Raw genomic sequence first — 16,233 nt, 5'->3', positions numbered from 1 at the left:
TTTGTCTGTATGGCACAGTATATACATATGTGTATTTGTATGTACAGCACAGTATATACATATATGCATTTGTATTACAACACAGTATATTCACGTGTATTTGCATGTACGGCACAGTATATACACATGTGTATTTGTATGTACAGCACAGTATATACATATATGCATTTGTATTACAACACAGTATATACACGTGTGTATTTGCATGTACGGCACAGTATATACATATGTGTATTTGTATGTACAGCACAGTATATACATATATGCATTTGTATTACAGCACAGTATACACACACGTGTATTTGCATGTACGACACAGTATAGACGTGTGCGTTTGTATGTACAGCACAGTATATACACATGTGTATTTGTATGTACGGCACAGTATATACGAGTGTATTTGCATGTATGGCACAGTATAGACGTGTGTGTTTGTATGTACAGCACAGTATATACACATGTGTATTTGTATGTACGGCACAGTATATACATGTGTGTACATATAGCACGGTGTGTACATGTGTGTATTGTATGTACAGTACAATATATGCGTGTTGTATGTACAGCACAGTATATACATACATGTGTTTGTGTGTACAGCACAGAGTATACATGTGTTCCTGTTTGTGCACACTGTAGATATGTATTTTCTTAGGGTGTGTATAGGGATATTTGTGTACGGTATACATGTGGTCCGAGTACATTTTGTGCACAGTGTGTAACATTTTAATGTTCGCATACATCTACACGTATATGGATGCTCATCATGTTCTATATTCCTTGCACAGTGGTTTTCCTGTATTACAGGCATACGTATGTGCATGTATGTTCAGAGTGCATGTGTGTCTGTATGTGCACTGTGCGTGTGCTGAGTGCTTCCCCAGGGTGCATAAGTGAACAAGTGCTTGTGCGGGGAGTGCGCATGAAGCACAGGTCTGGGGCCCTGCAAGGTGCAAGGTGGGGTGGGGGGCCCACGCCCAGGCCCCAGCTGGGCCTGGATGGGGGAGGTGGCTCTGTCAGTGAAGCCAGGGGGGGTGTTGGGGGGGGGTCCCCTCCTTCCCGGCTGTGATTGAGCCCCTGCTCTCCCACCATGCCTGCCAAAATACAGTGAGACAGGGTGTAATTACCGCCACTTACCGCGGCCATTACACTCAGCGCAGCCGCCACCGTGACACACGACCCGTCAGCTCCTCATTCACGCCATTAAGGGGCCTCATTAGCATCCAGGCTCAGGAGCAAAATTACCCTCACTGCTCATTTCAAGATGTCATCAATTTTAATTTAAGGCCCAAAGATAGTACAATGGGAAGGCACTCTCCAGCCAAGGAACACACGGAGAGGGAGGAGCGGGAGGGAGGAGAGGAACAGGGCAGAGGAGAGGGATGCAGGGAGGAGGAAAGAGGGGATGAGGCAGCAGGCAGGGGAGGGTGAAGAGGAGGAGGAAGGGAGAGGAGGAGGGAGAGAAGGAGGGGGAGGGGAAAGGAGGAGGGGGAGGGGGAGAGAAGAGGAGAGAAGGAGGCAAGAAAAGGAAGAGGGTATGAGGGAATGGTCAGAGGAGGGAGGAGAGAGGGAGGAGGGGAGAGATGAGGTGAAGGGGAGAGTGGGCAAGAAGAAGAAGGGGGAAATGGGGTCAAGGAGAGGAACAAAGAAGGGGATGGAGGTGAAGAGAGAAAGGAGTAAGGAAGAGTCAAAATGAGAGGGAGAGAGAAGAGGAGGAGAGAGGGAGGAGGGGAAAGGGGAGAAATGGGGAAGGGAAGAACATGAGGAAGAAAAGAGAAGATGGGGAGAGAAGAGGAGAGGTATTGGGAGACAAGGAGAAAGAATCAGGAGGGAAGGGGGAATCAGAAGAGAGAAGAAAAGTATCAGAGTGAATAACCAAAGAAGGAGAGTGAAAAGAGACGGGAAGAAAATGAGAGGAGGCATTTGGAAACTCAGGAGGCGAGGCCAGGTGATAAAGGAGAAGAGGAGGGGGAGAGAGGAAGTTTCAAGAAGCTAGGTACCTGCTTTGGAATTGCAGCTCTCCTACTTTGTGCCTTTGTAACCTTGGGGAAATCCCTTTTCACTTTCCCATCCTGTTTTCTCACCTGTAAAATGGGAGGGGCAGACAGGATGATTTCCAGTCCTAAATCTTATGATCTGACTCAGAAGAGAGAAAACATCCCTCTTCCCCTCCCCCATTCAAAGCTTTTCCCAAGTGACACCCCCCCACCCCACCTTACAAGAAGCCTCCCTAAGCCAGACCAAGTGAAGGTCCAGGGTCCCTCTACCACTCCACATCCTGGGTGGTGATAAAGGAAAGGAAGAAAAAGAAAATCACAAAACCCAAAATAAAATTAAGAATCAGCTTAAGTGCCTTCTTCAGACAGTAGGAACATGAATCTGTGTATGTGTGTATTTGGTGTGTGTGTGTGTGTGTGTGTGTGTGTGTGTGTGTACTGCCTGTACAAGATCCAACTGTAGGGATAGGGTATTGATCCCACCATGTTTGAGAACCATCCAGAGCCACGCATGATATTGACAATCCATTGATACTCCAGCTCTCATATATTAAGGTCAGTGGGGTCCTAGAGATCCCAGGCCTTATCCACAAGTCCCCAGGAAGCCCAGGTTAGCCCTAAACCACCACCATGAGACCACATTTTCTTCAGCTCCTCTTCATCGTGGTCTCCAGTTTGCTTTTTCATTTTCTAGCTGAGCTAGGCAAGGTCCCTGAACCAGGGTTCTGGAGAACTCTAGGTGTTCCTCAGCTCCATTTTATAAAGAAAGAAACTGGGGCAGGTGAGCCCAGCGTCACACAGCTAGTAGTATCTAAGGCTGGACTTGAACTCTAGTTTTCCTGATTCCAGGTCTGGCACTCTGAGCTGCACCATCTATCTAATACCAGTGAAGTGAGCTGTCCAGGGTCACACAGTAGGTGTGGAGCAGAACTGGGATTTGAAGGTAGGGCCTCTGAATCCACAACTGGAATGTCTTTTTATAACTTGATTTATCACATAGCAAAATATATATATATGGCTCTATATATGAATCAGAAAGATCTGAGTTTGAATCCTGCCTCAGACATTTATCAAGCTTATAACCCTGGGCAAGTCACTTAATCTGTTTCAGCCTCAGTTTCCTCATCTATAAAATGGGGATAATGATAGCACCCACTTCACAGGGTTGATGTAGGGATTAATCACATATGTAAAGCATTTACAAATCTGAAAGAGCTATGTAAATGCTATGTGTGTTATTTTACATACATGTATATATACATATGTATGTATATATGTATGTGTGTGTATATATATAGAGAGAGAGACAGACACAGAGAGAGAGACAGAGACAGAGAGAGACAGAGAGAGAGGAGGTATGTACGTATGTGGGCAGCTAGGTAGCGTAGTGGATAGTGTCAGGCTTGGCGTCTGAAAGACTCAATTTCCTAAGTTCAAATCCAGCATCAGATACTTAGCTGTGTGACCCTGGTCAAGTCACTTAACCTGTCTGCCTCAATTTCCTCATCTGTAAAATGAGCTGGAGAAGGAAATGGCAAACCACTCCAGTATCTTTGGCAAGAAAACCCCAAACAGGGGTCATGAAGAGTCAGACACGACTGAATAATGAAACATCATCAAAAGACTATTTAAATAGTAATGTGGCCTAGCATAGAGATGGATCTGGAGTCCAAGGACCCGGGTTCAAATCCCTCCTCTGCCACTCAAGACCTATGTGGTCTTGTTTAAGTAATTTAATCTTTCTAGACCTCAGTTTTCTCATCTACGAAATGATGAGTTTGGACTAAATGACCTCCAAGGTCCTTGCAGCTCTAAATCATTGATAATCTCCCCAGTTTTGCTCTGAGACCCTTCCCACTCTGAGAGTTGACATATTCCTGGTCAGTGGGATTCAGATCCTGGCAGCAGAGAGCAAATCTGAAAACACCAGCTGTGGGAGGGAGTAAGGTCTGTGTGCTTGGTTAGGGCCAGGCCCAGAGGAACTGTGAAGCAGGAATGTCTGTCTTCAGTGCCCTGGATTCTCCTCACCACGTCATCCCAGTACCCAGTGCTGGGTGCCCAGCCAGTGCCTTCTGAGGGAAAATAAAGAATCTGAAAAACCCATTCATGCTACATTTCAGCATTACTGATCCTGGAGACCTTCACATTTTTAAAAGGAGAACCAGGGAATGTCAGAGTTGGAAGGGACCTCAGAACACTGGGTAACTAGAAGGGACCTAAGAGCACAAAATGTCAGAACATAATACAGAGAACACTAAAACTAGAAGGGATCTTAGAACATAGAATGTGAACAGAAGACAGAACAAAGGATGTCAGATATATAAGGGACCTTAGAACATGGAATGCGAGAACACAGAACAGAGGATTTTCAAGCTAGAATGGATCTTAGAACATGGAATATGAGACCTTGGGACATAGGATGTGAGGTATGTGAGGAACCTTGGAGAACATGGAATTAAGAACACAGAACAGAAGATTTCCAAACTAGAAAAGACCTTAGAACCTGGAATATGAGAACATAGAACATAGAATGTCAGGTATATGAGGAACCTTAGAGAACCTGGAATATGAGGACATAAAACATAGAATGTCAGGTGTATGAGGAACTTAGAGAACCTGGAATATGAGAACACATAAACATAGGATGTCAGATGTATGAGGAACCTTAGAGAACATGGAAAATGAGAACACAGAAGAGAGAATGCCCAAGCTAGAAGGGACCTTAGAACCTGGAATATGAGAACTTAGGTATATAAGGGACCTTAGAGAACATAGAATGTGAGAACATAGAACAGAGGATGTCAGGGCTAGGAAGGAACTTAGAACATAGAATATGAGAGCCTAGAGCACAGAACAGGTGTCAGACATAGAAAGACATCAAACCATAGAGTATAAAAACAAAGGATATGGAATATCAGAGTTGAAAAAGACCTTGGAAACCATCTATTCCAATCCCCTCATATTATGGGATGAAGAAACCAGAGTCCAGAAAAGGGGGGATGTTTTGTCAAAGACCACACAATCATTCAATCTCAAAGCTAGTTTTCCTGACTCTCAGGCTCTCTCCACCATACTACAGGAGCCAGAAAAGAGTAATAATGTCTTAGGCCCAAAAGAATGAATTTCTAATCATGGTGCTTCAGGCTAGTGAGACAAATGTGCTGGGGAAGGGGGCGTCTTCCCGGCTCTGGAGCATTCACTTGGCCCTAGACCATCTTTGAACCTGAAAATGGAGGAGTGGGGGATGGAGAAGTGAGGGCAGAATCCTGATGCTATAGAGGACTCATTAAGATGGCTGGGGAATATACCTTGTCCTTCCTAAAGCTGTCAGTCCTCCTTGCTGACCCCCCCTTCTTTCCATTTTTCTATTCCTCCCCATCTTCTTCCCCTCATCTCCCTAAAGCCAGTCCCTCTAGATCTCTCATCTACTGCAAAGGAGGAGCCCGGGCCAGAAAGGGGGGGCAGCAGGTTGAAAAGAATGAAAAGGGCCCTATTCTGTCCCTGGCTTGGTGTCAGGCCGGCTCCCCGGCGCCAGCTCCCCCTGGCCTCTCAGAAGACAGATCGCTCCCTTAATCACTCTGGAAAAGAACCCCAAGCCGATATAATATTATAATTAATTAATTCACTAAAAAGGTATTAAATTTCTCTCCCCCCTGTGGATATTATCTGAATTCATTGACCTTTAGAAAAATCACCCTCTAATTGTAACCAGGTTCAAGTGCATTTTCAGCCCGTCCCTTTTACATTAATAATATCTTCCCGGACTCAGCTTTGGCTGCTTAAATATTGTATAAATTCCACTGCCCCCTTGGAAAAGAGAGAGCAAAGAAAAAGAGAGAGGCAGAGGGAGCCCAAGTCTGTGGGGGGGGTGGGGGTGGGGAAGGAGAAGGACTAGGTTGGGTCCAGATCTGGGCTGTACTTTGGGGTGAAGGGTCAGACACATGGGGGTGCTGGTTGAGGGGGATTCTTTCTCCCTGCCAAAGAGTCATGGTCCCTGGAGACTGATCTGGGAAGACAAGGCAGAGGTTCCGGGGTTGGGATGAGGCTGTGAACAAGGATTTGGAGAGAGGGTGCTGAGAAAAAAGGGACAGGTAGAAGGATTTGGAGAGTTGTGAGGTGGGGGAGGGGGGGCGGGAAGGGTTGGGCAGGAAACATTATAATTGATAGAGCTCCAGCTTCAGGTTCTGATTGAGACACATTAACTGTATATATGAGCGAGTCCCTTGACCACTCAGAGCTCTAGGCAACTGTCTAAGAATATAAGGTGCTAACCTGGATTGGGAGAGGGAGTTTCTCCACCCAGGAATTCTGTTTACCAGTGATATAGCAGCTGGTCCTGTCCCTATGCCTTCCATGTGTGACCCTGGGGAGGTCACTTTACTTGTCTGGGCTTCAGGTTCCTCCTCTCTAAGAGGAGGGGGTTGATCTAAATGAACTGTGAGGTGTCTTCTAGCTATAAATCTATGACCCCTCTAAAAGCCCAGATTAGGACTGGGGAGCCTTCAGGAACAGTAAGGGGATTTGTTCTGTGAAGTTTGGATTCAGTCAAAGGGCTGTCCTTGAGGACCTAGAGGGCCACATGTGGCCTCGAGGTCACAGTTTCCCCACCCCTGAGCCAGATGATGACTCAATTTGTGCTTCAAGTTGGGGGGTTCTATTAGTTGGCCTCCAAGCTCCCTGCCAACCTTTAAAATCTGTGACTAAAGTGGAAGTGGAGTTGGAAGAATGGATGGGGAAGATGGGGTTGGGGGCATGGGCCTGACCCACATGGAGACTGCAGCATGGAGGAAGGCATCCCTATTCCAGAATCAGAGACATTCTATGAAAAGATAAGCTATTGCTTCCCTTCTGTCCTTGAAGGGCACCTTGAAGGCAGCTCAACCTCGATAGCTGAGTGTTATATTTTCAGGGTGAGCACTTACACCTCAGTTCTACAAATCACTGTTTGATTTATTGTTTTGTTGATTGTTTAGACTTAAGCAAGCAATAGATAAAATATTAATAATGCTGATTCATATGTCATATATATGTATCATATTTACTATATATATGGAGAGATGGTTGTTAAACATTTACCAGTACACTCTTGTTGGGGTGTTTCCTATTCTAACTGAGGCAACCCCAACAGAGACAGACCAGCTTAACTAATAGTTCTTCCATGTGGGACTCAGCAAATCTGAAAGCTTCAGCATTTGAAAGCCTCTTGTTTAATTTCAATCCCATGCTGTTTTCATTAGAGCTGGGAGGACCACAAGGCCAATAGTATACTTGTAGGCCAATAACACACTGCTGGGCTCTCATCTTTGACCTGGAGGAGACATGGTGAGCTGCCGAGGAGTCCGGCACGGTTGTACACGACAGAGAGGTTAACTGACTTCCTAGGCGTGGAACTTAGAATGTTAGATCTGAGAGAGACCTTAGAGAACATGTGACTCAATTTTACTAAAGAAACTGAAGCCCAGAGAGGGAGAGTGATTTGTTGAAGGTCACACAGCGAGCTATCCTGCAGAGCTAAGAGTAGGACCCAGCTTCTCCTTCTAGACCAGGGAAGCTTGACTAAGACCCCAGTTCCCTTGGGATAGAGCATATGTGGAGGCGAGGGGCATATCCATAGGTCGAAAAAGAAGTGCGCTGAAGTGATGGAGAGAAGGTGACAGGTAAGTGGGGAGATAGTGGTGATGCTAAGAGAAAAGAGACCAGGGCTTGGATTTCCCCCCCCCACAAACACATATTCCCACTTTGCCTTGGTTTATTTGGATTGTGCTTCCCCCTGATGGAGCCAGAAGGAACTGCATCGCATACTCCCTAGTTTTGCCAATGTCTCTTTCTGGTTCTGCCCTATTTTATAAAATGATCGGGAGCCGGCAGCACCCTCCTGTGGGAAGAATCTAACGCTACACACTTCAACTAGGTCCCTCACGCCTAGCATTCAGACATTCTCAGGGCTTCACATTCTTGCCCTGTGTCCTCATCATTTCTCCACCCAGAGTTCAGAACTGAAAAACTATGCAGGCGCAGGACAGGGTCAGATCATTACCGCTAGAAACCCCTAAAAGAGGATGCCTACAGGGAAATGCCCCAGAGAGTGAAGAGAAGGGAAAGAGGGATGAGGGATGAGGAATCAGCTTGGGGTGGGGGTGGGGGAGCTGCGTGGAGCAAGGAGGGGTGGAGGCTGTGGTCACGCAAGAGAGATTAGCTAACCTAATTTCTTCATTCTGTAGTTGAAGTAGCTGAAGCCGGGAGAAGGCCAGTAACTCGTTCAAGATCACACATAGGTAGCGGCGGCCTCAGGAGTCTCGGACCCACGTACCTTCCCAGGACTACACTACCTCTCTGGTAATTCACTTAGTCTATGTCTCTTTTTCTGGGACCATCTCCTCTATCTGTCACAGACTAGAACCCCTGTCAGCTCAGATTCTATCCAGGAAGAGTCTTATCGAACTCCACTGGTACCCAGGGCAAGCGCAGAGAGTGCGAGATAGGATCGGAGACAGAAACAGAGGCAGAGACAGAGACAGAAAGCAGTGGGGAAGAGACATAAGAGCTTTAGATTCTTAAAGGAGCAGAAAAGCAGGCTACAGAAAAATCTAAGGGCTACCCCAACCTCCACCCCCACCACCCAGCCTTTAGTCCTGACACAAATGCACCTGTCTTCACTCCTCTGCTCAGCCTCCGAGCCTGAGCCATATTCCCGAACTGGACGCCTGCACCCTCATCAAGGCTTGGCTCCGAGGGACTGGACCCCGGCAGCAGGTGTTGGTGGAGCCCGGGCCAGGCGCGCTAATTGGGAGGCTTCAGCTCCCTCACTCCGGCTCCACAAGGTCATCCTCATCTCCATCTGACCTTCAGACTAATCCTCGGAGCCTCCACCCGAGCCGTCATTAGCACAGGCTCCTCCGCCGGCTCTCCCCCTCCTCGCCCCATCCCTCCACCCCCGCCTCGCGCCCCCTTTTCTTCTCTCCCCATGCACATTAATTGCTCAACGTTGATTTGATCTCCCTATTCCGCACAGAGGAAATTGTCATCTTATTGCTCCATTTTCCTCCTGGTTTTTTTTTTTTAATTAGGCCCCTCAGCCTCTCAGGACCCAGCTTGGGGAGGGGTGGGGGTAAGGGACATGGGGGGTGGGGTGCAGTTTTTAGGGAGGAAGACATTTTGATCTTTCCTGGATAAAGTATGTAGAGCGGAATGAGGGAGGCCCCAGGCATGGGCTTCATGACAACCCACCCCTCCCCAAATATGGCCAGAGGCTCCCCATCACATCCAGGACCAGGTCAAGTCTCCATAGTCCCCACATCCTTCTCCCAGTCCCCTCGGACAGACCCAAATTTCCTACCCAAATAATCCTTCCCCTAGTTCCTCAGGGGAATCAAGGCAGCTCCCTTGTTTCTGACATAATTGGGGGAGGGGTGTTGTTTTAGGAGGAAACTCGAGGATTTTTCTCTATGAAAGAATGAATGTGGGGACCAAAAGTGGGTAAAATATCTCCTCCAGAAGAGTTTATATGAAGCGTTAGTGGTCTTTTTTTTTGTGGGGGGTAGTGGAGGAAACCAAGAATGACCTATCCTTGAGGGGTGGGGCGGAGGGGAAAATCTCAAATAGATTGATAGCCTTAAATTTCCAGTTGGAAACTGGTACTGGGGTAACACTATCTACTCCCCCCCTCCCCTTATGGAAAGGGGCTCAATGGGAGAAGTGATTTCCCACCACCACCCCCTTATCCCTCCACACATCCCCCTAAGATAAACTGAGTTGCGTCAGTGATTTCCCAGTAAAGGAGAATCAGAGGGTAGAATTAGCTTAGCATGGTCCCAAGCTGCATCCTGCATCCTGCATCCTCCCCCCCTTTCCTCTTTATCCCCTCCAGCAACATCTGGAGTTGCAAGACTAACGTAGAAGTAGCGCCATCTTGTGGCTACACTGGGGGAAAGCATCCACTATTCTCAAATTCCTGCCAGTCATAGGGTGATGGCATGGCTGGAGAATTGGGGAGTGAGGATGGGAAAGGATTGGACATAGGACAGAAGGAAGGTCGCATGGGCCACTGATCCTGTCCTTCTCTGTCCTAAGAAGGCTCCCCTTCCCACCCCCATTTTCATAAAAGGGAGTTTGAAGTCCAATACCCAGAAGAGGAAATTCCCCACCCTCCTCTTTAGTCAGTTTTTCCTCCTTTCCTTCCCAGCCCTGGCCCAGAGAGATGGGGAGCAGATATTGTCCTGCCAAAGGCCCCCAGAGACACAGCACACAGGGGATATACAAAGCAAAGTGTTTACTAAGGCACAAGGCAGAGGAGGCCAGAGCCTGGCTGCCCCCTTTGACATCGGACCCTCGCCCCAACCCCACCCCTTGCCCTGGTACCAGCCCCGGTGAAGGATCTGCCCCTGCAGAGGTGCAGCCACTGGTCACCCCTGTGGCCCGCCCTCACAAGGTCCTGGGAAAGGAGGCAGTTAGCACCAAAGAGGGGGGCCACTCCAGGTCTGTGGCAAGAGGTAAGGGGAGCCTTGGGCTCCAGTCCCTCTCTACAGGGGTCCCAAGTTACTGATCTCCATGGAACCAGGGCATTGCTGAACCATTGGTGCGGACTAAGGGTGGGGAATAAGGAGACCCTCCCAGGAGATGCTTCTGCTCTTCTCCCTCTACATATGCACATTCCCCTTGCAGCTGGTTGGGGGGAAGGGGCCAGGATAGGAGCTGTAAGCCCCTTCAGAACACCTGGTACATGCTGCCACTTGGCATGGCTGGGCCTATTCACTAGACACCCCACCCCATCCAAGCTGATCTCAGTCCTCAGGGCCTAGCCCTTCAGGTCTCTCTGTGCCAGGCAGACAGACTCCTGCCCATTCTGGCCTACTCCATCCCCAGAGGGGCAATGGGAGGGGAAGAGTGCTATGGGGAACTATGGGGTCCCGGGGGCCAGGTTGGCACCCCATGAGATCTCCAGCGCCCCGTGAGAGCTCCAACTCCCAGTCCCTTGAAGCACGTCCTGCATGTCAGGGGCCTGGCTGGGCTGGGAGGCCTAGAGTTGGGAGCACAGGGTTTGGAAGAGTGGGGGAGACAGGAGTGGGGGAGCCAGTGTCCACACAGGTCGCTAATCACACACGAGTGCAGATTGGAGGGAGGTGAGAGGAAGGGAGGACTCCCCAATCACACATCCCTAACTCCCAACCCCCCAGGGCTTGTCCCTCCTCCCCAGCTCTAGAGGGTGGGAGGGGGGTGGCTGGGGTCACAGCATGTCCCCTTCCTCCATGCTGAAGCTGCTACGCCGGCTGCTGGCCTTGGAGGCCTCAGGTGACATGGTGGAGAAGAGAGGGTCAGAGGCCAAGGGCAACATGGTGTCGTCCAGAAGCATCAGATGGTCCAGCTCCTTCTTAGACAGGGAGGGGAAGAGGGAGCCATGCTCAGGCCCCAGGGGGTCGGGGAAACCCTGGGGCCCCTCACCCCCACTGAAACTCAAGTTTTGGCTGAAGTCCAGTTGGTACGGAGACTGTGGCGGCAGTGGCGGGGGTGGTGGTGGTGGCTGAGGAGGCAGGGTCAGAGAGGGCTCTTGGTCAGGGAGCTCAGCAGTGGGGAGCAAGGGCTCCCCCAGGCCCTCCTCACTGGGGAGCTCTTGTTTCACCACCTGCTGGGCCAATTCTGCCATGTTAACACCGGATGGGGAAGCTGTGGGTAAGCCATGGACTCGGGCCTGCATCTCCAGCTCCTGCGAGAAATGAGAAAGAGTGGTGGGATGGGGGGAGCACATCCAAGACACCAGTCCTGGCCTCCACAGATTGTCAGAGATAGAGGAGGCCTTAGGATGAGTACAACGGAAAGACTCACAGGACACAGGTTCAAATCCCATCTTGGACATTTAACTATCTGTGAGACCTTGGACAGATCATCAGTCATCCTGGCCTTCTCTTAGCTTCCTTATCCGTAAAGTTAAAGGGTTGGGTTACAGGGCTTGTGAAGTCTCCTCCACTCTCTACATATGTGATTCTAGTCCATGTGATTCTAGTTTAAGTAAGAGGAGAAAACGGAGTCCCAGAGAATGAAAGTGATCTGGCCAAGGTCACATAGCCACTAAGTGCCAGAGCCAGGACTAGAATCCACAGCTCCAAATTCTAGGCCTGGCACCTGCCTGCCCTACCCCCACCCAGCTGGCCTGTGCATCTCCCAGGAGGTTGAAGACTAAAGGCTAAAGGAGATCATGAGATGCTCCACTCCAGTGTTAAAGGTCAGGAGGTCAGACCTGGATGCGAAGCCACAACTGCTTGTTTGTCATCTCCAGACGCCGAGAGTGGTTCTCCAGGTCCCTGGACTTCTGCAGATCCTTCTGCATCCGACGGATGTAATCCACTGAGGCCTTCAGGATAGTCCCCTTGTTCCAGCGCACGTCCCTGAAACAAGAGACAGTTACGTGCCACCACTTTGTCCCTCCCTGGCCCCAAGAGTGAGCCTTCTCTAGAAAACCCTTCTAATCTCCATCCCTGGGGAGGGGCAAAGAACCAGGCCCCTGCCCCTGCTCAGCTAAACTGCTGTAATAGCCTCCTACCTGGTCTCCCCTCCTCTAATCTCTTCCTTCCCAAAACCATTCCCCATATAGTGGCCTGTTTCATCTTCCTAAAGGAGATCTCTGACTTTGTCAGCCTCTTTCTCAAAGTCCTACCAACTTTAAGATCAAGGCCAAACATTCAAGGCCCTGGAGAGCTTGGCTCGAAACTCCCTCTCCAGTCTTTCCTCCCATTACTGTCCTACCTTACACTGGCCTTGTGCATTCCAGCCCCTTCACTTTGGCTCAGAGTGTTCCTACCCTAACTCCTTCTGCCATTCCTCCAAGCCCCACCCCTCCCATGAAGCCTTCCCTGACTACCCTGCCAGCTCTCTCTCTCCTGTGACCAAAATGAATAATCACTAACATTTCCATGGCACTCACTGTGTGCCAGGCACTGGGCCAACCACTTTTACAAATATTATCACACCTGATCGTTGTGAGCAACAACCCTGGGAAGCAGGTACTGCTATTACACACATGGTACAGGTGAGGAAACTGGGGCAAACAGGGCAAATGACTCGCCCAGGGTTACACAGCTAGTGAGTGTCTGAGGCCAGATTTGCACTCCTGAAGAGGAGCCTTCCTGACTCCATCCACTTCTCTACTAGTGTGCCCCTATAACTTGCTGGGTGCCATGCTCTAGGCACCGAGCTTCCACTATGGTATGAATGCATGGATGGTTGGAATTTGGAGTGAGTGTTGGCTCTCCCGACTAAGCTATAAGCTCCATGAGGGCAGAGAGGACACCTTATTCTTCTTTGTATTCTCCATAATCAGGCAGCCTGCCCTTCGTAGTCCTTGCTTCATCGATGACGGTTTAATGCCTCAATCTTACTGCTATGATAATATTAAGCTCACCCTTGATCAACATACACTGTCGAGGGTCATTATCACCTGCCCAGGACTTTGCCTGGCCCACTCAGATCTGGGCCTTGTTCCCTGGTCTTTTAGTTTTCTTTTTACAAAATCCTTGAGAAGTCATGATTTTTTGTGGATTTTCCTATTTATAAAATTCATTCCTTACAGCAATCCTACGAGCATATAGTCTTCATTTGCCAAAAAAGGAAAATGAGACTCCAAAAGATAGCATGCTTGAGCCCCAGGGGGTCAGGGAAGTCCTGAGGTGCCTTTATCAGAAAGATAGAATTAATTAACTAAGGTTATCCAACTAGTGATAGGCAGATCTAGGATCAGAAATCAGATCCTAGGCCTTTCTATCCCATGCAGCACCCATACAAGGTCAAGGCCTTGACACACACAGTAGGTCCATAAGACATCACAGCTTCCTGATCAGCCGATGCTCTCCTAACTCCTGACTTCCCTAACTTCACTCCTTGCCCACCCCACTCCCACTTCCCGAAGTCTGAACTCACAGGTCATTGGCCTTGGGAATCAGCATGCCCAGCTCTTTGATTCGATCATTGATGTTGAATCTTCGCCTTCTTTCAACTAAGAGTGAAAGACAGATGGGAGGTGGGGAAGGGAACGACAGTTAAAGAGAATCAGGACACCTACCTTCACCTGAGGCCCCAGGATCTGTTCATGGGAATCCCTGAAGCCAGAGAGGAAACATAGCCCTAAGGCCCAGATGAGACACAGCCAATCTCCATGTCTCAGATAACAGGTTCACGGATTTGGAGCGGCCACTGAGTCTAATACTCTTACTTTATGGGTGACGAAACAGGGTCTGAGAGAGGTGAAGTAGCTTGACCAAAGTCACATAGCTAGTAAACGTTTTTCAGGCAGAATTTGAATTCAAGGCTCCTTGGTGCAATCATCAAAAGTGGGATTTGAACCCAGGATCTCTGCTCCCAGAGCCAATGCTCCTTTCCTGGTACTAACATGATGATACTTCAGAGTTAGAGAACTCATTACCTTGACACAGAAGCAGCCAATTCCTCTTTTGGACAGTGCTCTAATTCTTTGGAAGTTTTTGCTTACACTGATCTGAACTGAAATATTTCTTCTCTTTTCTCCCCTTGGCCTCCAGTCTCAGGCCTGAGTCTAGTAGGGGCAGAGGTAAGGAGGGGACCACAGTTCAGAGTGAAGTCATATTCCAATGCTCCAATCCCACAGTGGTTTGCCCCTTCCTTCTCCAGATCATTTTATAGATGAGGAAACTGAGGCAAACAGGGGTAAGTGACTTGCCCAGGGTCACACAGATGGGAAGTGTCTGAGACTGGATTTGAACTCATGAAAATGAGTCTTCCTGACTCCAGGCCCAGTGTTCTACCCACCATACTGCCTAGCTGCTCAGAGGCAAGGCTGGCCCTAGTCAAAGCTGTTTAACAGCTAACGTATCTTCAGCTACCCCCATGCCCCCACCCCTTACTTCAGTGTACTTTCGTTCCCTCTCAGCATAGACTCAAAGAATGTCAGAGCTAGAAGAGAACTTGAACATCATCTGGTCATTTTATAAGTGAAGTCCATAAGGGGGCAGTGACTTGCCCCAGGTCACACAGGTAATTAATTGCAGAGATGGAATTAGAAACCAGCCCTCCTAACTCTCAACCTAATGCTTTTCACCCCACAGCAGCCCTTCCCTCATGAAACCCAGGATGTTCGTGTTACTGCCTCTTTTCTGTCCTCTAAAATAGGAGGAAGTCATCTGACAGTCTAATTTGAATTGAAGTATAAAGGGCTTAAGTTATCACACCTCAAAGGGACAGGCCTTAAAAAAAAAAAAAAGGACCAGAGAGAGAGAGGGGGCAATGCTGAGCCCCAAGGCTGTAGTGAAGATTCAGATTTCAGGCCTTGGTGGGGGAAGAGAATTGGCAGGAAAGGGAGCTTCTTGTTTTGTTTTGTTTTTTTGGTTTTTTTTTTTTATAAAAATCAAATCACAGAGCATAGCAGAGAACAATAGACAAGGACCTCTGAGTTAGAGGATTCAGGTTCAGATCCTGCCTCTGGTACCTACTAGCTTTGCGACCTCAGGCACTCCCTAGACCTGTTTCCTCATCTGTAAGATGAGGAGGTTAGATTAGCTAGTCTGAGGTCCCCGACAACTCTAGACCTATGTGTGATCTTATGATCTTATAAACTTACTTAGACAGCTTATGACGTTAGCTAGCCTCCCACCACAGGCCAGACTGAAGGAGTGCATCCAGAAGTAACGTCAGGAAGTAGAGATATATGCTTCTGGATGGATGGAATGGGGGAAGAAGCAGGGTAGCGGAGAGTAAGGAAGGGGTCAGCAGGACTTACTAAGATTGTGATTGTCTTTCTTCTGTCGCTCCTTGGCCAAGGCCCGGCTCTCAGCGTCTATAACCAGATGGGAGAGGAGAGAGACAACGGTAATCAGCAGCAACACTGACCACGGGTGCAGGGGTGGGGAGGAGGGGAGAGACAAGGTAGGGAAGGGATTTAGGAGGAAGAGTGGGTCTTAAACCTGTGAGCTCTCTCTTCTGGGCCAGGTCAGCAGGGCAGGAGCTGCTAGTGACACCTACAAGGGAGGCCGTGACCTGGGGGTCTCCACTGTATACTGTCAGGTGGCTGCTGGACAGAGGCAGCTGTGGGATAAAGGAAAGAAAGGTCTGGGTGAGAACCTCCCTCATCAGAGACTCTGGAAGGCATAGCTATCAAAAGTGCTCTTTACCCTGGGGAGGCCAGTTAAGGAGAGGAGTAAGCTGGATGTAACCAGCAATGACTTCAGAGAATCAATGGTGAAAATCATGCCCTCTCAGCACAGAGGTGGTGGACTGT

General features: G+C 48.8%; 1 protein-coding gene across 3 annotated transcripts in view; it reads right to left on the bottom strand.

Annotated features, from left to right (window-relative positions):
* Nucleotides 1-10,251: 10,251 nt before the first annotated feature.
* TFEB (transcription factor EB) overlaps nt 10,252-16,233 on the bottom strand; it is a 79,374-nt gene continuing 73,392 nt past the window's right edge. For all 3 annotated transcript variants that reach the window (XM_036768927.1, XM_036768929.1, XM_036768930.1), the window contains exons 5-9: nt 15,920-16,040; nt 15,736-15,792; nt 13,905-13,980; nt 12,229-12,376; nt 10,252-11,697 (exon numbers count right to left, since the gene is read on the bottom strand). In XM_036768927.1, coding sequence (XP_036624822.1) covers nt 11,221-11,697; nt 12,229-12,376; nt 13,905-13,980; nt 15,736-15,792; nt 15,920-16,040 — 879 coding nt within the window. In that variant the 3' untranslated portion in view covers nt 10,252-11,220. The remainder of the gene's footprint in view (nt 11,698-12,228; nt 12,377-13,904; nt 13,981-15,735; nt 15,793-15,919; nt 16,041-16,233) is intronic.

Source organism: Trichosurus vulpecula, chromosome 7 (assembly GCF_011100635.1).
Source record: "Trichosurus vulpecula isolate mTriVul1 chromosome 7, mTriVul1.pri, whole genome shotgun sequence".
NCBI lineage: Eukaryota > Metazoa > Chordata > Mammalia > Diprotodontia > Phalangeridae > Trichosurus > Trichosurus vulpecula.
The sequence above is the reverse complement of the archived record's forward strand: the minus strand, read 5'-3'. Positions and strand labels throughout refer to the sequence as shown.